The 23,717-nt window shown below is 44.8% G+C and overlaps 1 protein-coding gene across 9 annotated transcripts in view; it reads left to right on the top strand.

Annotated features, from left to right (window-relative positions):
* MSRB2 (methionine sulfoxide reductase B2) overlaps window positions 1–22,691 on the top strand; it is a 49,037-nt gene extending 26,346 nt beyond the window's left edge. The window contains exons 5-6 of one of the 9 annotated variants that reach the window (XR_011248107.1): window positions 9,087–9,274; window positions 22,091–22,691. Coding sequence is in view for 5 of the 9 variants with exons in the window: in XM_069547422.1 (XP_069403523.1) it covers window positions 22,156–22,311 (156 nt within the window). In the remaining 4 variants the exon portion in view is untranslated. Of the gene's footprint in view, window positions 1–2,510; window positions 2,975–9,086; window positions 12,176–22,090 lie in introns of those variants that run through there. The other 8 variants (XR_011248106.1, XR_011248105.1, XR_011248104.1 and 5 more) reach the window with 8 other exon arrangements.
* Window positions 22,692–23,717: the final 1,026 nt, after the last annotated feature.

A 23,717-nucleotide genomic window follows, 5' to 3' on the forward strand; every position in this document is an offset into this window, starting at 1 on the left:
ATTCTTCAGCTGATATGTCCTGGGGAATTTGCCAGAAAGCTACACAGATTCAAAATTGATGTTTTAGAGGCTCATCATTGAGAAATTTTTCTAAAGCCAAAGGTTGTTAATTTAAATATTTTCCAGCCTGTAAACTCTCATGGCTATCCTTTGTGGCTTCACTTCTTAACCTGGGATCATTTTTCTCCTAAATTCTCAGGAAATGGGTTCTAGCAGCTCAGCCTCTTTTCCACTTGTTCTCATGAAGTGGGCTTCCTGGGTGGAGTAGCATGGGCTTCAGGTGAACCAGCTGCCTTTGTTTTTAGCTTTCTTCTTTTTCTGATCATTTTCCTTCATGTGTTTTAGGAAGCTGTCTCAGGTCTGGGAGTGCATAATAGGCTCAGTATGTACATTGATTCTCTTGGCAAGAATCTTACCCTTGTTGGTTTTCAGCATCAAAGGCATGCTAGTGACACTGTAGAATCTTCCAGTTTTGCAATGGGAGTGCTGGCGGATGAGCACATACATGCACAAACAAAAAAGAATGTGTTATTTGTTTAATTTTTTGGCCACACCTCATAGCATGCATCAGGAGAAGGCAATGGCAACCCACTCCAGTACTCTTGACTGGAAAGTCCCATGGACGGAGGAGCCTGGTAGGCTGCAGTCCATGGGGTCACTAGAAGTCAGACACGACTGAGCGACTTCACTTTCACTTTTCACTTTCATGCATTGGAGAAGGAAATGGCAACCCACTCCAGTGTTCTTGCCTGGAGAATCCCAGGGACCGGGGAGCCTGGTAGGCTGCTGTCTATGGGGTCACACAGAGTCGGACACGACTGAAGCGACTTAGCAACAGCAACAACGTGGCATGCAGAATCTTATTTTCCCAACCAGGGATCAAACCTGAACCTACTACCGTGCAATCTCAGAGTCCTAATCTCTGGACCACCAGGGAAGTCCCAGGCATGCATTTTTAACAGTCCCCATTCCCCTGACCTCTGCAGTATCACCTTTCTGGCAGATTTATGTGTACATGGCCAAAGAAACAACTCCATGCTTTCTAAAGGTCTAAAGAACATACAGCAGGCTCCTCCTTTCTTTTGCTTGAGCTCATCATTTTGGTGAATTACTGGCAGATGGAGGTTCCAGCCAAAGGCCTTTCAACTCCTCCTGTGGTGTCTGATGAATCAAGATATTTTGTGCTACATGCTGGCTATGAATACAATTTATGTGCTATATTCTGGCTCCTAAACTTTTTGTGGGTTTTAAAATATGTTCATTATATTACAGCCAGTTGAGAGCACGTTACAAAAATATAAATCACCATTCAGTTCAGTTCAGTCGCTCAGTCGTGTCCGACTCTTTGCAACCCCGTGAATCGCAGCACGCCAGGCCTCTCTGTCCATCACCATCTCCCAGAGTTCACTCAGACTCACGTCCATCGAGTCCGTGATGCCATCCAGCCATCTCATCCTCTGTCGTCCCCTTCTCCTCCTGCCCCCAATCTCTCCCAGCATCAGAGTCTTTTCCAATGAGTCAACTCTTCGCATGAGGTGGCCAAAGTACTGCAGCTTCAGCTTTAGCATCATTCCTTCCAAAGAAATCCCAGGGTTGATCTCCTTGCAGTCCAAGGGACCCTCAAGAGTCTTCTCCAACACCACAGTTCAAACGCATCAATTCTTTGGCGCTCAGCCTTCTTCACAGTCCAACTCTCACATCCATACATGACCACAGGAAAAACCATAGCCTTTACTAGTCGGACCTTAGTCGGCAAAGTAACGTCTCTGCTTTTGAATGTGCTATCTAGGTTGGTCATAACTTTTCTTCCAAGGAGTAAGCGTCTTTTAATTTCATGGCTGCAGTCACCATCTGCAGTGATTTTGGAGCCCAAAAAAATAAAGTCTGACACTGTTTCTACTGTTTCCCCATCTATTTGCCATGAAGTGATGGGACCAGATGCCATGATCTTCGTTTTCTGAATGTTGAGCTTTAAGCCAACTTTTCACTCTCCTCTTTCACTTTCATCAAGAGGCTTTTTAGCTCCTCTTCACTTTCTGCCATAAGGGTGGTATCATCTGCATATCTGAGGTTATTGATATTTCTCCCGGCAATCTTGATTCCAGCTTGTGTTTCTTCCAACCCAGCATTTCTCATGATGTACTCTGCATATAAGTTAACTAAGTAGGGTGACAATATACAGCCTTGACGTACTCCTTTTAACAGCTGGCTATTATCATATTCTAAAAAATATAAATCATTGTTAAGGCTCACAGATTACATTTGCTAGATATTATGTTGTCAGTTAAAAAAAGAAAAGTCCCTTAAAAAAAAAAGAATCCCTGGTGCCAATTTCATTGTGCCTCTGTCAGCTGGGTTCTAATATTTTATTTTTTTATCACTATGTAAGAATTTGAGGAAATGTATTTATTTTAGAAAAGAAGGAAGTCCAGGAAGATGAGTTGTATATTTATCTGTGGCCATTTTTCCTTGATATTAAATGTTTATTTCTGTTTTCTTTTTACTTCCAGGGGTCCCATTCTGCTTGTCTCTGCTCCTTCTCTTTTTCTTTGCATCTCTCAACTTAAAGAAATTAAAGTTGCTCTTATTGTCAGAGACTATGATTCAAGCTCTTGGGCTCTCATAGCATTTCAGATAGAATCTCCTGGAGCAAGAGGGTGGGAAAGACCCATTAGAAAATAATGACTCATCAGAAAAGATCCTTTGCCTCATTCAAAGCCCACGGCTGCAGCACTTTTTCTCCAGGCGATTTCCCTGATTTCAGGCATGTTTGCCACATATATGTTAATGTTTCCACTCTGACTATATTTTCATTTAAGACTTTTACTAAAAAATAGAAACTGTGGTTAAGATTTCATGCATCCAATGCAGGGGTTGTGTGGGTTTGATCCCCCCTGGGCAAACTAAGATCCCACATGCCATGTAGCATGGCCAAAAAAAATTTTTTTAATAAAATAAATTTGAAAACTAGAAATAGTGATTGCTGCCCTAATCTACTTTGCTTTCCGGAGGCCTCCGACACTCATTCCAACCAAGTACTAACTGTGTGAGCATTCTCCCACTGAAGCACCAAGTCATGCATGCAGAGGAATAATAGCAATATAAGAAAGTTGTTTTCATCTCCTCTCCAGGCAGGTCTTTCTTTGGTCACTGAAGAGAACCTCAATCATTTTTTTTTACTGGATTAGCAACTTTATAGATTAACCTCATATCCAGGAACACGCCTACCTGTCACCATCCAATCAGCACACATAAACACAGGGTGGAAAAATAGAAGAGTCATGAAGAAGTTGAAACTATGACTCTTTTGAATAGCTACAGAGACTTATGACTGATGAAATGGCCATTGGACTGGTGAGCTGGTTACACCTCTGCTCCTCTTTGTTCACAAAACAGCAACAAATGAAAAACAAAACACCCCACGACTATTCCGAATTATATCGAGAATCTGGAAGGAATATCAAACAACTCCTAGAGCAAAGAGATTAAAATATATGCTCATGTTAAAAAATAAAGTATTAAATAATGCATAGACTGCAACTCTGCAGTGCGGCTCTGACGCAAACCATCCAGAGTTAGCACCCTGTCCACAGGTTCAGGGCCTGATCCCCAATGAGGCTGCCCTCATTTCAGATTCCAGTGGCAAATTTTGGGGATCCCTAGGCCAGCTACACTTCTGACCAACTGGCTACAATCCAGGGGTGCTCTTACAATGTCACACTCAGCTTCAATAATTCACTAGCCACACTCACTGAATTCAGGAATGTGCTATGCTTATTGTTACAGCTTTATTCTTAACGACACAAACCAAGACCAGTCAGTGAAGAGACAATAGGGGAGGTCCCAGCACAGAGCTTCAGCGCCCTCGCCCTGTGCGGTCAGGATGCACTGCCATCCTGGCGCATCTCACCCAAGCTTCAGTCTTCAGAGTTTTTATTGGGGTTTCAGTCCCTGGCATGACTGATTGCATTGCTCATGTGATTGAACTCAATCTCTCTTCCACCTTCCCTATCTGGAGGGCAGGAGGCTGGGCGGGCTTGTATCTCATGGCTTAAAACAGAAACCCGCTAATCACATGGTTGGTCTTTCCAGCAAAACCAGCCCCCACCTGAGTCACCTCTTTGGCACAAACTAAGGTAGAATCCAGTGCTCATCATGAGTAACAAAGATTCAGATATCACTTGGGAATTTCTAAGAGTTTAGGAGCTCCAGCCCAGAAACCCAGGACAAAGATCAGACAAGTTCTTTATTATAGGACTTTTAGGCAGTAACACTACATATAAAAAATATATAGATTTTTAAATACTATATTCATAGACTTAAATGCTTTTTTTATTTATAAGAGAAAATAAATGAAGTTAAAAGTGCATATAAAGAAGTTAGAAGAAAAGAGTAAGGTAACCTTAAGGAAAATAGGATAAAGAAATAACAAATTAAAAGGAGACATTAATGAGTTAGGAGAGAAACACAGCAGAGTAAACCAAAGAAATGTAGAGTAAAATATCAATGAAACACAACAGTATAAAACAAACTTCTGGTAGTTAATCTAGAAGAATATCTGAGCTAAAATTAGATATGAAATGTATTAAAACAGATACAGCAACTTTTAAAATTGTTAACATATGCTCTGTAGAGCTCAATTGAAAAATATAGGTGAACTAGATAATTTTAGCAGGAAATATTACATTACCAAAATTACTGTAATAAAATCTATAATACTGGACAGACTACTGTGCATGAAGGAGACTAGAAATTACTCACTGCTGCTGCTACTGCTAAGTCGCTTCGTGTCCGACTCTGTGCGACCCCATAGACAGTAGCCCACCAGGCTCCCCTGTCCCTGGGATTCTCCAGGCAAGAACACTGGTGTGGGTTGCCATTTCCTTATCCAATGCATGAAAGTGAAAAGTGAAAGTGAAGTCGCTCAGTCATGCCCAACTCTTAGTGACCCCATGGACTGCAGCCTACCGGGCTCCTCTGTCCATGGGATTTTCCAGGCAAGAGTACTGGAGTGGAGTGCCATTGTCTTCTCTGAGAAATTACTCACAGTTGCCTGCAAAAATAACTGGACCTGGAGAGTTTCCTGAGCGAGTTCTTTCAAACATCCAGTAATTCCTGTGTCATAACATAGATCCTGGAAGCAGGGCAGAGGGAGAGAAAGTCAATTTAATGTTTGGGGAAATAACATAACAATAAACATTAAATCATGTCACAGGTAGAGTATAGCACAAAGAAAGGAGATCTATAAACCCATTTCACCCAAGAAAATAGGTGTGAAAACATGAAGCAAATTTCTAACAAAATGATTTCAAAGGGTATTAAAAGAATCATTCACTTTTACTCTGATCAATATGAAAAATTAGATTCTTTGGATGTCCCTCCCAGTTCAAGACTAAACAAAACAAAAATAGAACTTGCATGAAACAGTCATGTCTCGAATTACGTTGCTTGGCCTCCACTGCCTACCAGAAGGCACTTGGGACTGGTGGGGGTGGGGCTCTAACAGGAAGTGAGACAGTGAGCATTCAGAAAAGACTGGGTCTCCTGGGGGTGGAGAGTAATTAAGCCCACATCAGTCATCATTCAATCATTTATTTAACTAATATGTAAAGGGTACCTGGGCTTCCCTGGTAACCTAGTCAGTAAAGAAACTGCCTGCAGTGCAGGAGACCTGGGTTCAATCTCTGGGTCAGGAAGATCCCCTGGAGAAGGAAATGGCAACCCACTCCAGTATTCTTGCCTGGAGAACCCCATGGACAGAGGAATCTGTCAGGCTACAGTCCATGGGGTCACAAGAGTCAGACATGACTTGGCAACTAACCTACCACCACCACCAAAGGGTACCTGCCCTGTGCTGGGCTCTTTTCTAGGCACTGGAGACCCAGCCATCACCAACACAGTAACTGATCCCTGCCCTCATTTGGAGCATCAATTCTAATAAAGGAGACAGGCAACAGAATCAGTTAATAAATACAATAAAATTTTAGGTGGTTCTAAGTGCTATGGAGAAAAGCCTAGAAAGAGCATAGGATGGGTTGGGTGGATTACACGTTCGTGTTTTTAATTAATAGTTATTTATTTGGCTTCCTTGGGTGTTGTGTCATGATCTTTCCTTGTGATGCATGGAAGGCTCCAAAGTGCGTGGGCTCAGTAGTTCCAAGGCATATGGGATCTTAGTTCCTTGATTAGGGATCAAACCCACATCCCCTGCATTGCAAGGCTGGTTCTTACTCACTGGACCAGCAGGGAAGTCCTAGGTTATAGTTTTAGATAGCATAGTCAGGAGATGTATCACTAAGAAGTACCATGAAAAGACCTGGAGCTGAGGGGGGCCATTGCAGGCAGAGGGAGCCGCACCCTGTAAAGGTTGCATGGAGGGATGTTCTTTAGAAAACAGAGGAGACTTGTGTGACTGAAGAGGAGCCAGAAGAAGGTGGTGTCTGCTCTTTTCAATGAAAAAAGTGAAAGTCGCTCAGTCATGTCCAACTCTTTGGGACCCCATGGACTATACAGTCCCTAGAATTCTCCAGGCCAGAACACTGGAGTGGGTAGCCTTTCCCTTCTCCAACCCAGGGGTTGAACCCAGGCCTCTCACAAAGCCCATTTCAATAGGCTGCATTAAATGGAGATGAACTGGGGACACCACCCCACATCCTTTAAGTCTCTGAAAAAAGTGGAAACGTTCATCGCTCAGTCATGTCTGACTCTTTGCAACCCCATGGACTGCAGCCCACCAGGTTCCTCTGTCCCTGGAATTCTCCAGGCCAGAATACTGGAGTGGGTGACCATTCCCTTCTCCAGGGGATCTTCCAGACCCAGAGATCAAACCTGGGTCTCCCGCATTGCAAGCAGATTCTTTATTATCTGAGACAAGTCTCTGAGGGTGGTACTAATTCCCCTAATCTTTCCCCAGAGAGAAATAGAGTCCTGTCCTGTGGTCACTGAACACTAGGGAGGAGAAAACCTCGAACTTTTGAGGTCTGTTGGATATGGGATCTGAGCTGTCACTGATTCCAGGGACCCCAGAAGCACCATAGTCACGGAGTATACTGAGCACGTGGGCCTGGTCTGGATTCATTCAACAGGGGATCACTGAGCCAGAAGGCCCACCCTGTGGTCATTGCCAGTCCTTACTTACTCAGGATGCATATACCTCCCAGCTGGCAGCACCCCATCTGTTGAGCAAGGGCAACCGTGATAGGAAGGTTCAAACTGTGCCCCCATCTCATCCCAACCAAGACAGTAAACCAGAAGAATACTACCTCCCAGGGAAAATGGCAAAGACCCATTACACTTGGAAACAAATAATTAAAACAAAAAATAAAACAGAAGTGAAGCCGAGGATGAAGGGCTGCTTTTTGTAGAGAGAGCTCCATTTTGTCTGTCTCTGACATTCTTCTTGCTCTGCGTACGTTCCTCTGAACCGTGGTTTCCTTTGAGGCAATGGAAGACCTGAATAGTCCTGTGGGCTAATATTGGACTTAGGAAAGGAGGGAGCAGACACAGGTCACATTGCCACCTGTGTACACATCTTGTCCTGAAGTTAGGCTTGGCTAAAAAACTGAGCTTAAAAAGTGACCCAGTTTGAGAGTCCCTTGGACTGCAAGGAGATCAAACCAGTCAATCCTAAAGGAAATCAAACCTGCATATTCATTGGAAGGACTGATGCTGAAGGCCCAACACTTTGGCCACCTGATGCGAAGAGCTGACTCATTGGAAAAGACCCTGATGCTGAGAAAGATTGAGGGCAAGAGGAGAAGGGGGTAGCAGAGAATGAGATGGTTAGATAGTGTCACTGACTCAATGGCCACGAATTTGAGCAAACTCCAAGAGACAATGGAGGACAGAGGAGCCTGGTGAGCTGCAGTCCATGAGGTCACAAAGAGTCAGACACAACGTAGCAACTGCACTTTGGAGCCTCCCATGCATCGAAAGGAAAGATCATGACACGATTAAGACCCGAGGAAGCCAAATAAATAACTGTTAATTAAAAACACAACTGAACAAGGCACTCATGCCTTAAAAAGGTGCAGACCTCAGTCTGAAGGCTGGTTGACGACTAGAGGGGTACTGGAGCAATGGAAAACCCCATCACTCTGAGGGGTTTTAAGACCACCTATCCTGAAAAATAGTCCAAGGATGTTTCTCAAGGGTCACCATGGCTTGATTCTGCCCTGGCGTGGTTGAACAGCGTTATCCATCCTCCATAATGTAAAGGTGATCTGAACACATTATATTACCAGTGACCTTGAGATTCCCAGGCCTGTCAACCCACTGACATTGTAAGGTGTCCCGCAAGATACTCCTGGGGCTGCAGGACTCCAGGAAAAGGCTATTTTCTCAATACTCCAGCAAGAGAGGAATTCCTCCAAGAATAGGCATTCTGCAGACTTGCTGTCTATGTCAGCTCAATTTCCTCATGCTCTGTGACCTTTCTCCTATATTAAAATGCACCATCGAGGAGCCCCCCGAGTCTAGTTCTGGGGAGCAGAGATGGAAGACAAAGAGGCTTCTGTTCTTTTCACCTGAATTGGAGGTAATCCCATGAGGCTGCCTCCCTGCCCGAGTCAGGGAGGAGGTTTGTGTGTGTGAAGGTATCCAAGCCAGGGAACTGGAGTCTCAGAGCTTGGGACACCCTTTAGTCTGACCCTTTATCCCCTCCCCACCGAGAGTCATGAACAAAAGAATAATTCCTGTTGCATTTATATGCTGATGACGGGGGAGGGGTGGTAAGAAATGAGGGTGGGAGGGGGAGATATTCTTAGTAATCGGAGTATTTGACTGATTGGTAACTGTTTACAGCTTATTTCTTTCTAGCATGTACCCCTTGAAATCATTTTCTTTGTAAATGTTAAAAGCCATATGCAAAAAACAAAACCAACCTTGATTACCCTGCTTTGTACTTCAATCAGCAGCATGTCAGCCTCTGAATAAACTGTGATTCCTTCACCCATGCCTGCGAGGAGAACATTTAGGCCACATTAAAACAAAAAAAATCTTAGTAGGGGTCTTAAGAACAATTAGCAATTAAATGCATCTATTTTCTACATGTTACTCTATAAACACGGCTGCTTGATTGATTTCAGTCTCAAGCTTTGCTCGGGATCAGCATCTTCATCGATGGCCCAGCTCTCAGAACCACTGAAGGCATCTCCAACAATGAGGATGCTCTTGTCTGTGAATCTCTTAGCACATCATTAACTTGAGAACCGGACTTGCTTCTAGGGGTCACCAGACTCCCCTGCGATCTCCACTGCTGGGGACTGATGTCTTGGTAAGAAACCACTTGCCAGGGTGGGTGCTGGCAGAAGGCCAGGGCTATCCATGTTCTCCCTGGTCCCTGACCATCGCCTGCAAAGCCCTTCCTTCGCCTACACAGAGTATCCCGTCATCAGGACTGTTCCCCCAGACACCAACAGACTCCAAACACCGTAAAATGCCACTGAGAGAAGAGAATGAGAAGGCACTAGGTTCAATCCCTGTACATTTTCAGTTCAGTTCAGTTCAGTTGCTCAGTCGTGTCTGACTCTTTGCAACCCCATGCACTGAAGCACACCAGGCTTCCCTGTCCATCACCAACTCCTGGAGCTTACTCAAACTCAACGTCCATCGAGTCAGTGATGCCATCCAACCATCTCATCCTCTGTTGTCCCTTTCTCTTCCCACCTTCAATCTTGCCCAGCATCAGGGTCTTTTCCAATGAGTCAGTTCTTTGGATCAGATGGCCAAAGTATTGGAGTTTCAGCTTCAGCACCAGTCTTTCCAATGAATATTCAGGACTGATCTCCTTTAGGATGGACTGGTTGGATCTCCTTGCAGTCCAAGGGACTCTCAAGAGTCTTCTCCAGCATCACAGTTCAAAAGCATCAATTCTTTGGTGCTCAGCTTTCTTTATAGTCCAACTCTCACATCCATACATGACCACTGGAAAAACCATAGCTTTGACTAGATGGACCTTTGTTGGCAAAGTAATGTCTCTGCTTTTTAATATTCTGTCTAGGTTGGTCATAACTTTTCTTCCAAGGAGCAAGCGTCTTTCCGTTAAGCAAACTGAATCCCAGAGAGACTGAACTAGCTCATGACGATTGGGATACCCAAGGTTCCTGAGCCCTCACACCTCACAGCCTCTCCCAAGGTGGTCCTCATGGGTGGAAACTGCATTAGGTGGCTTCTCTAGGATGTTAAATTTGCCTAACGATTCAGGTACAGTCCTGATTTCGGGCAGAAGAATGGACTTGAGGACTTTGCAAGGCCACCGTCAGGGGTCACCAGGAGTCTCTGAGAGCTTCAAGCTCTGTGCTCCATTTTCAGCAGTGTTCCACCATGTAAATGGGTGGCCATCTTGCACCCCCTCAGACCTGCCTTCGTGGAGCCGGAACACTGAGGACTGAGGCCAAGATCTGCCTCAGCACCTAGACAGTATGAGATGGGAGAGGCCCTGCCCTGGGAAGGAGAGCATTCGAGGCAGCCCATGCTGAAATGCTGTCTCCAGGTGCCTTTTTGGCCTCATGCTTGTTCCTGCAGGTACCCCAGAGGGCGTAGGAACAGGGGGATGAAAAGGACAAGGGGCAGGGTGAGCTTCACTGGGGGTGGGCACTGAGGAGGGCCACTAAGAGAAGGGACGATGGAGAAGAATCGTCCCCAGCAGGAGTGGAGCCTCCCTTACCTGGGTCTGGGCCCTGAGCCAGGACTGGGAGGAGGAGCCCCTTTGAGAGGTCTTTGGGGTGGCCATTTCCACTGAACATGAAACGTGGCACCTCCCCAGATCCTAGGCTAACAAGTGATCCTAGAATGGGAACAATGACTGCAGGGGCAGAGCTGCTCCCTGAGGTCTCCTCCTTGGCCCAGAGACCCTCAGGAAATCCATAAGCAGGGAGGATGGGCAAGAGCACGGCCCCCATGACATCCACGGTGATCACACCCCCTCCAAAAGGGCTTCAGTGAAACCTAGACCGTGGTTCAGTCTAAGTTCAGCAATGCTTCTAGAATGGCTGAGCAACGTGTCACATGTTTTGCCATAGACAAGAAGCAGCCAGGAGCCCAGGGAACCCCCATGGTGGTCTCCACTTAACAAAAGTGGCTCCACCTCCAAACCAAATACGTGATAGCTTTATGACACCAAATAACCAATTGTAAAAACTAAAGTAAAAAATAGTAAAATAAATAAAAATAAATACAGGGACTTCCCTGGTGGCATGGTGGGTAAGACTCTGCCTGCCAATGCAGGGGACATGGGTGCGATCCCAGGTCTGGGAAGATTCCAAGTGTGGCAGAGCAACTAAACCCTTGAGCCACAACTATAGAGCCTGTAGGAAGCAACTACTGAAGCCCGAGCACCCCTAGAACCTGTGCTCCATAATGAGAAGCCCTCAAACTGCAACTAATGGCCCCTGCTTGCCACAGCTAGAGAGCGCCCACGTGGGGCAGTCCAGGCCCAGTGCAACCAGTGAACAAATTAAAAAATAATCACTGCAAACAAAATTCTGGCAAACTTTTATGAGCCTTTAAGCATTTTTTTTACTCACCATAATTTTTTTTTTAATGTAAGAGTTTGAATGAGGATAACATTTACAAGTCCTATGAATTTTTGTATTTTTTAAGAAAACTGTTTCCAAATTGGGGGGTATTTTTCCTAATGCTTTTGAATCATTGTGCTTACTCTGCTTGCTTAACACTGTTTTCCATGAATGAATTTAAAATTTCCTCCTTAGTTCTAAGCAAACTTCTGAATGACTGTTGATCAAAATGAATCTTTCAGATCACTAGTATTTTTTATTATTAATGTTTGTGCACTCCAGAATAATCTACATTTAAATGTATTTTCCAGTAATTTTATCCACTTTTGTCAATTATTTTACCTTTTAAACATGTGGGACTTCCCTGGTGGTCCAGGTTTCAGAATCCACCTTGCAATGCCGGGGACTCATGTTCCGTCCATCCCTGGTCTGGGAATTAAGATCCCACATGCCCCATAGCAACTAAGCCTGCGTGCTGCAGCTACCAAAGCCTGCCCACCAGAAGTGGAGAGTCCACACGCCACAACAAAAGATCCTACGTGATGCAATAAAGATCCTGCGTGATGCAATGAAGACCCGACCCGGCCAACTAAATAAATATGGAAAAAAATATATGGGTGATTCAGTTTACCTTTAATCAATAAATAAACTGATGTAAATTGGTTTCCAATCACTAATTCCTTCCTATTATAAATCAGAGCCAGCTAACGGTGTATTCTGCTGTGCGCTCATGAGACGCACAGAGGTGCCCCTGGGATGGGACATTTGGGGTGGGGCAAACACAGATGCTGTTAGTATAGGTGACGCTGTCAGTATAGGGAACTCATGTTCCCAGATCTGCTTGCGTTCATCCATACGCATGACAGCATTTGTGTTACAGAGGAAGGCCTCCTCGATGGGGTTTGGACCATCCAGGGAAGGAACTCTTTTCATGAAAATCTCTGTAAGATTTTGGACAAGGATCAGAAGCAGGTCTTCTGGAGATAGTTAAGGAGAATAGTACAAACTAGGAGAGAGGGGAGGAAATAGTCCAGCAGAGTGCTGGGGGGCAGCCTTTACACCAGCCTCTTCAGGTGTCCTAGCGGTGTCTCGTTCCCTCGCAGGTCAGTGGTGGGGTGAGGGAGTGGTCAGTGTTGGTGTCCCCGTAGCAGCCGCCACTGATACATCACTGCACCCTGCACCCCAGGAGCCTCCAACAGGAGCTGCACAGCTTGGTGGCTGCACCAGAGACTGGCTGGAGGCTGCCTCCATGACCCCTTTCCGAGACTCCCCAGAACAACTGGGAGACAGAAAGATAGCAATGTCCATTTTAAGGTGTATTTAAGTGTTAGTTGCTCAGTCGTGTCTGACTCTTTGCAACCCCATGGATTGTAGCCTACCAAGCTCCTCTGTCCGTGGGATTTTTCCCCAGGCAAGAACGCTGAACTGGGTTGCCATTCTCTTCTCCAGGGTATCTTCCCAACCCAGGGATTGTACCTAGGTTGCATCTCAGGCAAATTCTTTACTTTCTGCGCCACCAGGAAAGGCACCAGAGAACCTCTAATTATTGTAATTTGGGCATTAAAAGTTAAGAGAGGGACTTCACTGGGTCCAGTGGTTAAGAATCTGCCATGCAATATAGGGGACGTGGGTTCCATCCCTGGTGGAGGAACTAAGATCCCACATGCTACAGAGAAACTAAGCCTGTGTGGCAAACAGTCTGTGCGCTGTAACAAAAGACCCAACGAAAGGTGTGCTGCAACTGAGACCCAACCCAATAAACCCAACTTATTTATAAATAAATAAATAAATATTGTAAAAAGATCTTTAAAGATAAGGAGACTTGGGACTTCCCTGATGGTCCAGTGGCTAAGACTCCATGTTCGCAATTCATGGGGCCTGGGTTCGATCCCTGGTCAGGGAATTAAATCTCACATGCAGCAACTAAGACTCAGGGCAGTCAAAAAAGTTATTTTTTATTTTTCTAAAAAAATCCTCATTTTATCTTAAGCAAAATTAATGCCCTAACTGTCCATGAACAGCCCTAGAAATAAGGAGCACTCCAGAGATAGAAGGTAAGCTCCCAGTGTCCCTGGTCAGTCATGAATCCTGGATCAGTCGTCCCAGGTTGATTCCCAGGAAGATCATGGCAGTGAAACTACTGCCCCAGAGAAAAGGGCAGAGCCAGCCTGGCAGAGGCAAGAAGACTGTTTTCATCAGCGCAGGATTTGCCCGTCTCATGATGATCCCCAGAGAAGGCAATGGCAACCCACTCCAGTACTCTTGCCTGGCAAATCCCATGGACAGAGGAGCCTGGTAGGCTGCAGTCCACGGGGTCGCACAGAGTCGGACACGACTGAAGCAACTTAGCAGCAGCAGCATGATGATCCCAGCTGGGTCCCATCACTGTGGGCTCCTCCGCATACAGAATTCCGGGGCCACTTGAAAGATAAAACCCTAACACAGGAAGCAGCAAGCAGGAGTTGGGGACATCAAAACCAGTCAGCTCATAAAAACACGCAGAGGGGCCATGACAGAACACAGCTGCTGGCCTGCGGCGGCACGGGGCCACCAGCAGCACACGTCCCAGGACGCCTGGCCATGCGGTGCTGGAGCAGGGGTGGGTCCATCCCCAGGGTCAGCATCAGGAAGGGATTCTCCCCACTCTCTGGCTGCCGTGGAACTCTGGGCACATCCCAGGAAACCAGTGAGTCTGCAGACTGCTTTACTCGAAATCGCCAGGAAGCCTCTTAAGTTTTATTGATGTGCATTTGATTTACTATACTGCGTCAGTTTCAGGTGAGCATAGTGACCCGGTATTTCTGCAGATTATATTCGGCTATACGTTATTACAAGACACTGGGTATGATTCTCTGTGCTTGCTTTAGGATTTATCCTTGTTGCCTTCTTTTTTTTTAATATTTATTATATGGCTGTACCGGGTCTTAGTTGCAGCATGTGGGATCTAGTTCCCTGACCAGGGATCGAATCCAGGCCCCCTGCACTGGGAGCATGAAGACTTAGCCACTGGACTGCCAAGAAAGTCCCCTTTGTTGCCTTTTATTGCCGAGTCAAATACTCAAAATGAAGTGCAGCTTTGAACAGCAGGATTGAATTTTTTTTTCTAATAATGTAGGAAAATAAAAAATAAACCAAGCTCATGAACTTCTCATTTGAATCCACAGACATGCTGCGTGCTCATTCTTTTCAATGTGAGAAGGGCCTCTTGGTAGAATCCCTTGTCCCTCCCACTGGCCTCATTGCTCTCTCTCTCTTAAGTCTCAGCTTCCAGTCACTTCCTTAGGAAAACCTGTGAGGTCCTGGGCAGCGTCAGATCCTCCCATTCATGTACCCTGGACTCTCTGAAATCACTTATTACATTTGCAGTTCATAAATTATATAATTACTTAACATTCTTCCCCTCTTAGGATATATGTATATGTATAGCTGATTTACTTTGCTGTACAGTAGAAACTAACACAGCATTGTAAAGCAATTATACTCTAATAAAAATTAATTTTAAAAATGTTAAAGTAAATATTGATAGAAAAAAGAGAATGTTTTTATTCTTCCTGTCACAATGATGGGCTGCAAACATCCCCATTACAGTTTGATGGCTTCCTTTCAGCCACAGTCCCTCCTGACCCCCCTTCCCTTCCCTGGTGTAAATAGCCAGTCTCATGTATAGCCTGAAAAGCCACCGTCTGCTGTTGTCCTGCCTTGGAGCAATGGGCCCTAGGCAGGGCCAGTCTGCTCAGTGAAGGTATTAGCTCAGAAGCTATTAGTTCAGCCACCAAGGCTATCAAGGTCACTGCAGTTTTTTCGGGACCTACATGTGTCTGATTCGCAGTAGGTGCCCAGTAAGTACCCCACTGGATGACAATGCATGTTGGGTGGCTGGCCGTCTGGCTCATGGCTACACAAAGTACTTCTGATGGTTGTCCTTAGGATGACCTTATGTCCCATGTGCTGGGCTGCACTGATCTGTCAGTTGTCCCATCCTTCCTAAGACTGTCCTAGTTTGGATGACAACATATTTGGACTACTCTGCAGAAGTGTCAGTCAAGTCAACATCTTCTTCCTATTAAATAAAAACATCTTAGTAAAGAAATAAAAATCCTTTTAAGGTGTTTATATTTCTGAACTAACTTTTATGCAGGTTAACGGCAGGTCTGTGTAGTATTGCTGTATGAATACAGCACCTTACTTCTTCCTCTATTATTAAAATTTAGGTTGTTCCCAACATTTTACTCTTACTGCAGGAAATCCCATGCACAAACTGCCTCCTGCACTTCTTCAAGAGTTTCTTAAGATATGTATTTAAAACTAGAATTTCTGAGTTGAAGGGTATAAATATTTCAAGACTGACTAGCTAATTTTCAAAGTAATTTTGCCAACATACACTCCCTCCCATAATGCATGTGAGTTCCCACACATCTACTTCTGCTTCATTGATTATGCTGAAGCCTGTAACTGTGTGGATCACAACAAACTGTGGAAAATGCTTACCTGTCTCCTATGAAGCCTGTAGGCAGGTCAAGAAGTAAAAGTTAGACCCAGACATGAACAACAGACTGGTTCCAAACCGTGAAAGGAGTATATCAAGGCTGTATATTGTCACCGTGCTTATATAACTTATATACAGAGTACATCATGTGAAATGCTGGGATGGATGAATCACAAGCTGGAATCAAGATTGCCAGGAGAAATATCAACAGCCTCAGATAGGCAGATGACACCATTCTAATGGGAGAAAGTGAAGAGTCACTGGATGAGGGTGAAACAGGAGAATAAAAAATCTGGCTTAAAACTCAAGATTAAAAAAACCAAGATCATGACATCCGGTCCCATCATTTTTCAACAAATGAGAGGGGAAAAAGTGGCAGCAGTGACAGATATTATTTTCCTGGGCCCCAAAATCACTGTGGATGGTGACTGCAGCCATGAAATTAAAAGACGTTTCCTGCTTGCTTCTTAGAAGGAAAGCTATGACAAACCTAGACAGCATATTTAAAAGCAGGGACTTCACTTTGCTGACAAAGGTCCGTATAGTCAGAGCTATGTTTTTTCCCACTAGTCATGTATGAATGTGACAGCTGGACCATAAAGAAGACTTGAGCACAGAAGAATCGATGCTTTCGAATTGTGGTGCTAGAAAAGACTCTGGAGAGTCCCTTGGACTGCAAGATTAAACCAGTGAATCCTAAAGGATATTGAGAGGGTAACAGGCAAAAAGACTAGGGGTCTCCAAATGGAGGAAATAAGCTGCAAGTTTCAGACATTTTTTATCTCTCTCTTGAGTGGCAAGAGGAAACTCTACAAGGGTCAGATTCTTTTCCCCTTCTCTATACAAAATTAAGGGGCTTCCCTGGTATTCTTGCCTGGAAAATCCCACAGACAGAGGACCCTGCCAGGCTATATATAGTCAGTCCACGGGGTCATAAAGAGTCGGACACGACTTCACATGATCCTTTGTATACAAAATTAAAAGGAGATTTCTCTTAAAATTCTGTGTTGCACCAATACAGTATATTAACGCATATATATGGAATTTAGAAAGGTGGTAACGATGACACTATATGCAAGACAGCAAAAGAGACACACGTAAAGAACAGACTTTTGGACTCTGCAGGAGAAGGCGAGGGTGGGATGATTTGAGAGAATAGCATTGAAACATGTATATTATCATATGTGAAAAAGATTGCCAGCCCAGGTTCAATGCATGAGACAGCGTGCTCAGGGCCGGTGCACTGGGAAGACCCTGAGGGATGGGCTGGGGAGAGAGGTGGGAGGGGGGTTCAGGATGGGGAACACATGCACACCCATGGCTGATTCATGTCAATGTATGGCCAAAACCACCACAATACTGTAAAGTAATTAGCCTCCAGTTAAAACTTTTTTAAAATGTAAAGAAAAAAAAATTTTGTGTTGCCATGACAATATCTCGCTCCACCTGAACTTAATTTTTCTCAAACCTTGAGCTAACCAATGCGTTTTTCTTATGGAAATGTTTTTCTTAAGCTATGCTAATCAACTATGTGTTTACCCTAGACTCTGTCTTTCTTCAAGTCGGTTCACTTAAGACTCAGAACCAATAAGGGTTCAACAAATCTGTATGTTTTACTCACACATTGTTCTCCTAATCTATGTTAATGAAACTATATATTTACTTGGAAACCTGCCTTTCTTCAAGATTCATGTCAATCATTTTTGGCCCAGGATGACTCACCTGGTGCCAATGTTATCTCAAAATGCATGTTGTGGGTGAGGGGCCTGGTGCCACTCCGAGTTTTTTGAGACATCTCCTTTCTCTAATTAACAGCTTGCTGATAGGTATATAACATATTGCTAAAGGCTAGCAGGGGGGCACTCTTTCTGCCCCCTTCTGATGTGTATGTCAGAAGCTTTCTCTGCCTCTTTATACTTTAATAAAACTTCACTACACAAAAGCTCTGAGTGATAAAGCCTCGTCACTGGCCCCAGATTGAATTCCTCTCCTCTGGAGGCCAAGAACCCTGGCATCTTTCACAGCTCAGCAACAGCCTGTCAATATCAACCCTGGATATTCAATTGGAAGGACTGATGCTGAAGCTGAAGCTCCAATAGTTTGGCCACTTGATGCAAACAGCCAAATCATTAGAAAAGACCCTGATTCTGGGAAAGACTGAAAGCAAAAGGAAAGGGGGCGGCAGAGGGTAAGATGGTTAGATAGCATCACCGACTCAATGGACATGAATCTGAGCAAACCCTGGGAGACAGTGAAGCACAGGGAAGCCTCACGTGTTGCAATCCGTGGGGTCACAAACAGATGGGCATGATTTAGCAGCTGAACAACAACAATGTCCACATACCACCAGGATCAGTATCGCCAGAACGTCTACATGTTTACAAGCTAATAGGCTAGAAATCATATTTCATGATTTTTTTCATGACCCTTTCCAGGATTGCATGTAAATCTAAGCCACACACTGTTTTGTAACTGCTTGCTGCACTTAATATATCATAAACACCTTCCCGTGTAAATAAATATTCTACCATGTAATGTTAAAGTGTATTGTTTTGCATGGCTATGCCACTGTTTATTTAATTAACAAATGTGCTGCCCTTAGATGTTTGCCTTTATGTTTACAAAAGTTTGCTACTAGAACCAGCACTTGAGAGCTAGTACAGCAGAGTGCTGAAAGGATGGACTCTCTTAGATTCAGAGGAAATGTGGCTTTCATTCGGAATCTATTACTTGCCCGCTGTGCAGCCCGGGGCAGGTCCCTGTAGGATCTCACGGCACAGCAGGTGGCTGAAGTTCAGCCTCCAAAGCCAGCTACGATTTGAATCCTGATTCTGACACTCAACAGCTGCGTGACCTTAAGAAAGTCCTTTAACTTCTCTGTGCCATGGTTTCCTCACCTGTAAAACGGGACACAATAATAGGACCTAACTCAGAAGGCTGTTGGAAGGAGGGTGCAACCGAGCAGAGGGCTTCTGCACCATGTGGCATATACGAGTAACTAGCATTTGGTAAATACCTATAATTCAAGTCTAACTGAAACCAGATAGAATGTGGGTACCCAAGTGGATCTGCACAGTCAAGTTCGATTTGCTCCGAAGGAGGAAACGCAGCTCAGAGGAATTAACAATTGGTCCCAGGTCACACAACTAGATGCCAGTCAGCTTGATTTGTGGAAACAAAACAAGGGAGGCCACAGGTGTGCACTGGCTGGTGCTTCAAGCCATTTTGAGACAGGATAACTGGAATCTCGAAAAGTGGTAAATGAGAAGTCCCATCCCTTCAGCACGCTCCATTCCCTGGAGTCCACACCGCAGTTCTTCTCTGTGCATGGCTGGGCCGCCTTTGCTGGTTCCCCAGTCACCCCTTTCTGGATGCAGATTTGCTCCAGACATGACCGGGGGTGTCAACCTGAGGTTTTATCGAACTTTTTGTGGCCAAGCCCAGGTGCCAGGATGGTGGAGGTGCAAAGGCCGTGTGTTCTGCTCACGGCGGGATAACAGGAGAGCCTGATCTGTGACTCAGGCCACTGACCAATCAAAAGCTCTATCTGTCAGAGAATCCTCAGGGGTGGAGGGTGGGCACCGTTACAACATGCAAGTTGTCAGACAGCATGCAACCTGTGTGATCCCCAACATCTTGTTCAGATGATGTACCATCTGGCCCAGAGCGGGCTGGAGTGCACCTGATTGGGTACCTGGTCAGCCTGGGCCATGCCCCAAGCAGTCAGCCACTCCCACCCCGGGACGTTGCCAGCAGTCAGGTGGAGAACCTTGGCTGGGGGTCTTTCCTATGCACGAGCACGGGGCTATCTCCCACTCCTTTTACCTACTCTGCTCCATTTTTGGAATAAGAGCTGGGTTTTGTCATTCACGAGAACAACAAGGACTTTTCAAAAAAGCAATAGATACAATTTTCTTTTAAGGGGGAGATCACTGGGGCATCCAGAAGATTAGCAGGATCTGGCCAACAAGATCTCTGAAGATTCTTTTCAACCCTGTATCCCTATTTGAGGAAATCTAGGAAAGTGTTCTAAGCATCTGTAAACCCCTAGATATCTTAATCACTGTCAACACTTTTTTTTGTGGTTACAATCATAAGAAGTGCTGGAACTCATATTTAGATAAATTGAAAAATGCCTCCCCTTTTCAAGACCTTTCTGGAGGAAAAGAGAATATATATATATACATTTTTTTTAATGTACAAGTCGCTCAGTCGTGTCCAACTCTTTGTGACCCCATGGACAGTAGCCTGCACCAGGCTCCTCCGTCCATGGGATTTTCTAGGCAAGAGTACTGGAGTGGGTTGCCATTTCCTTCTCCAGGGAATCTTCCCAACCCAGGGATCAAACCCAGGTCTCCTGCATTGTAGACAGACGCTTTACCATCTGAGCCACCAGGGAAGTCTTTATATACATATATATGTACATTTCGTTTATAGATCCTATTACACCTATGTATATGTGTATATAAATTGTTTAATTAAAGTCTCTCTCACCCCGCTTCCTTCCTCTTGGGTCATTCTCCTTCTCTATTGGATCTGAGATAAACTTTATAATTCAGAGTTGATCGCTAAAAATATATTTAACAGCCCAAATGCTTAGTGTGTCTCCTTTAAGTTTTCAGTACTTTCTCCTACTGCAATTAGAAGTTGTATGGGGGTGGGGGTAGAGGGCAGCCCTGGTGAGGTTAGAGAAGACGCATGTGGGGCTGAGGAGAAGAGAACGCATGAGAAACTAGCCTCCGGTTTGCCCTGAGTCAGTGGACTGAAGCCAAAGTCTGTGGACAGCGAGACGCCACCAAGGACAAACACCCCTTCCCTGGAGTCCCATGGCTCAGCCATCACAATGGGCTCCAGGCACAACTGGTCCCATCTAATAACATAGCATCACAGAGAGGTGGGCAGGAAATGGGGGCTGAGGAGGGAGTTCAGAGGACCCCACAGGTAGAAGGAAATACTCAGGGGGTGAGCAGTGTCTGACCCGACCCACTTTTGTCCTCCAGGGGGCATTGCTTGGACCCCAGAAAGCCTTGGCACCCCAGTGATCTTCCACCCCTGTGATATCCCACCAACAAGCCAAGTACACACACAGTGCACAGAATGCAAATTGCGCATGAGCTTCACTGACTGTTTATAATTAAGTGTCTTTTATCAAACAATTAGAAACATACAACCAATGGGCGGGGGCGGAGGGGGGTCCTGGAAGTCTGAGAGCCTCAGAAACAGCTCTGTTTAGGCATAGACTCTGAGTATTCCAAATGAAGAAAAAAAAAAATCTCACAAATGTGACTTATCTGAGCCAATAGAGGGCGTCATTCAATTTTACTGAGGGCTGTGAGGGGTAGTGTGACCCTGAGTTGTACTGAATCTGAATGGGCTTTTTGCTGTAGACTAGGGTGGTAGGGTATAGATAGGATTGGTAACTAGAAAACTGATATATGAATATTGCTAAAATGCTGCATCTCTGTTGCATGGGGCAGAGTTGAATCAATTTTCTCTCTTCCGTTAAGCTCTTTCTCTGGCTAGACATCAGCCAATTCCCCTCACCCTTGACATACAACTGAGAGTTTGGGTTGGTAGACTGTTACATTGCTCCTTTCCATTTTCCAAACGAGTGTGAGTTTGTTGTTTGTAACAAGCTTTTAGTAGGGGGAATGAGTAATTCTGGAAAAGTCCACCAGAGGGAGCCAAATGACTGCTTTAGAATCATTCACTGAGGTTTGGGAAGCTGCTGGCCAACCTCCTCCCTCATCTCTCCCCCTCCCCCAGACATTTAAAAAAAAAATCAGAAGTAATCATAGCTAGAAATATGTATTCTGTATCTTTTTACCTAGCAACCCACAGACTTCAAACAAACAAATAATACTGCTGTGGTGATGTATTTAACAATGTGAAGATTCTCTGCCTTCTTAATAGGGAGTAGAATAATTAGAGAAATCTTGCCTTAGAAAGACCATTAACTGGATGCACAGTGAGGAATAAATCCTCAAGAATGCTGGGGGGTGGGGGTGGAGTAGGGGATGGGAGAATGGTTTATGAGTATAAACAGTTTACCAGATTGAGCTGATCACTTTTCATATATTTTCAACAGACAACATTTTAAGGATCTGTTTTCAAGGGGACTTGACTGTGATTTTTTTTCTTCTGCTGAGAAAGATTGAAGGCAGGAGAAGGGGACGACAGAGGATGAGATGGTTGGATGGCATCACTGACTCAATGGACATGAGTTTGAGGAAACTCCAGAAGATGGTGAAGGACCCAGAAGCCTGGCGTGCGCAGTCCATGGGGTCGCAAAGAGTTGGACACGACTGAACCACTGGACAACAACAACATCGTAGGGGCTGGCTCTGCATTAAGAACCACCTACACAAATGCATCTTTTCTGCTTCTGCTGTGCTTTAGGCCTAGCAGACTGTCCGTCAAGTTCAACAACATCCTCTTATTGGCTGTGACTGGCCATTCTGTAGCCAGGAACTGCTGGGAAAACAGTGCCTCTGAATTTCAACCGAATTCTTAAAACACCCTCCCTCCTTCTTGGTACCCACCCTTAAACCTTGTCAACCCACAGCCAGGGGCTAGTGGATCCTTCTGAGATCCCACTCACTCTGTAAAAAATTATACCTCAAAGTCCATTATATGATTATTTAAAATCTGAATTCCTTATTAAACTGTTAATGTCTTGAGGAAAGAAATCTGTTTTAATTTTCTCCAAAAAGTTTTAGCCTCAGAATCCAACAGAGTGCAAGGCGCACATCAGGAGTTAATTAGTTTTTATGGAATAAACAATATTCTCATGAACATGGTGTAAAATAAGAAAAGGAAGGAACAAGCAAGGGCTTTCTCTGTGTATTAACGCATTTCATCCTCAGAAATGCCCTATGAACTCAGTAATAAGTACTATAATTACCTGGGACTTCTCTGGTGGCTCAGATGGTAAAGAATCCACCTGCAATGCAGGAGACCTGGCTTCAATCCCTGGGTCAGGAAGATCCCCTGGTTCCCCTGGAACCCACTCGAGTATTCTTGCCTGGAGAATCCCTATGGACAGAGGAGCCTGGTAGGCTACAGTCTATGGGGTCGTAAAGAGTTAGACATGACTGAGTGACTAGCACTTTATGTTCACTACTATTACCTACATTTTAAAGTTGAGAAAACTGACCTCAGATTGATGAGGAGGGTTAAGTAACTTGCCCAAGGTCATGAATAATATAAGCTGAGAATGGGATTTGAACCCCAGGATGGTGCTGCCACTGCCTGAACCCCCCACTGCATTAGCATAGAGTTCTGCCCGGAAATAAGAGAGAGGGTGGTTACACAGATGTGTACCTGCTTACTGACTATACACTATGTGAAAGTCGCTCAGTTGTGTCCAGCTCTCTGCGACTCCGTGGACTATACAGTCCATAGGATTCTCTGGGCCAGAATACTGGAGCAGGTAGCTGTTCCCTTCTCCAACGGAATTTCCCAACCCAGGGATCGAACCCAGGTCTCATGCATCACAGGCAGATTCTTTACCAGCTGAGTCACCAGGGAAGCCCAAGAATACTGGAGTGGGTATTACTCACGTCCATAAGGACAGACATTATCAGCTTGTTAAATTAGAGGATGACACCAGTATGGAAAAGAGAAAATATATGTTGGATGATAGATGAAGATTTTTTAAATTTTTATTTATTTTTGGCTGCGCTGGGTCTTCATTGTGCTTGGGCTTTCCTCTA

This window comes from Ovis canadensis, chromosome 13 (genome assembly GCF_042477335.2).
Source record: "Ovis canadensis isolate MfBH-ARS-UI-01 breed Bighorn chromosome 13, ARS-UI_OviCan_v2, whole genome shotgun sequence".
Lineage (NCBI taxonomy): Eukaryota > Metazoa > Chordata > Mammalia > Artiodactyla > Bovidae > Ovis > Ovis canadensis.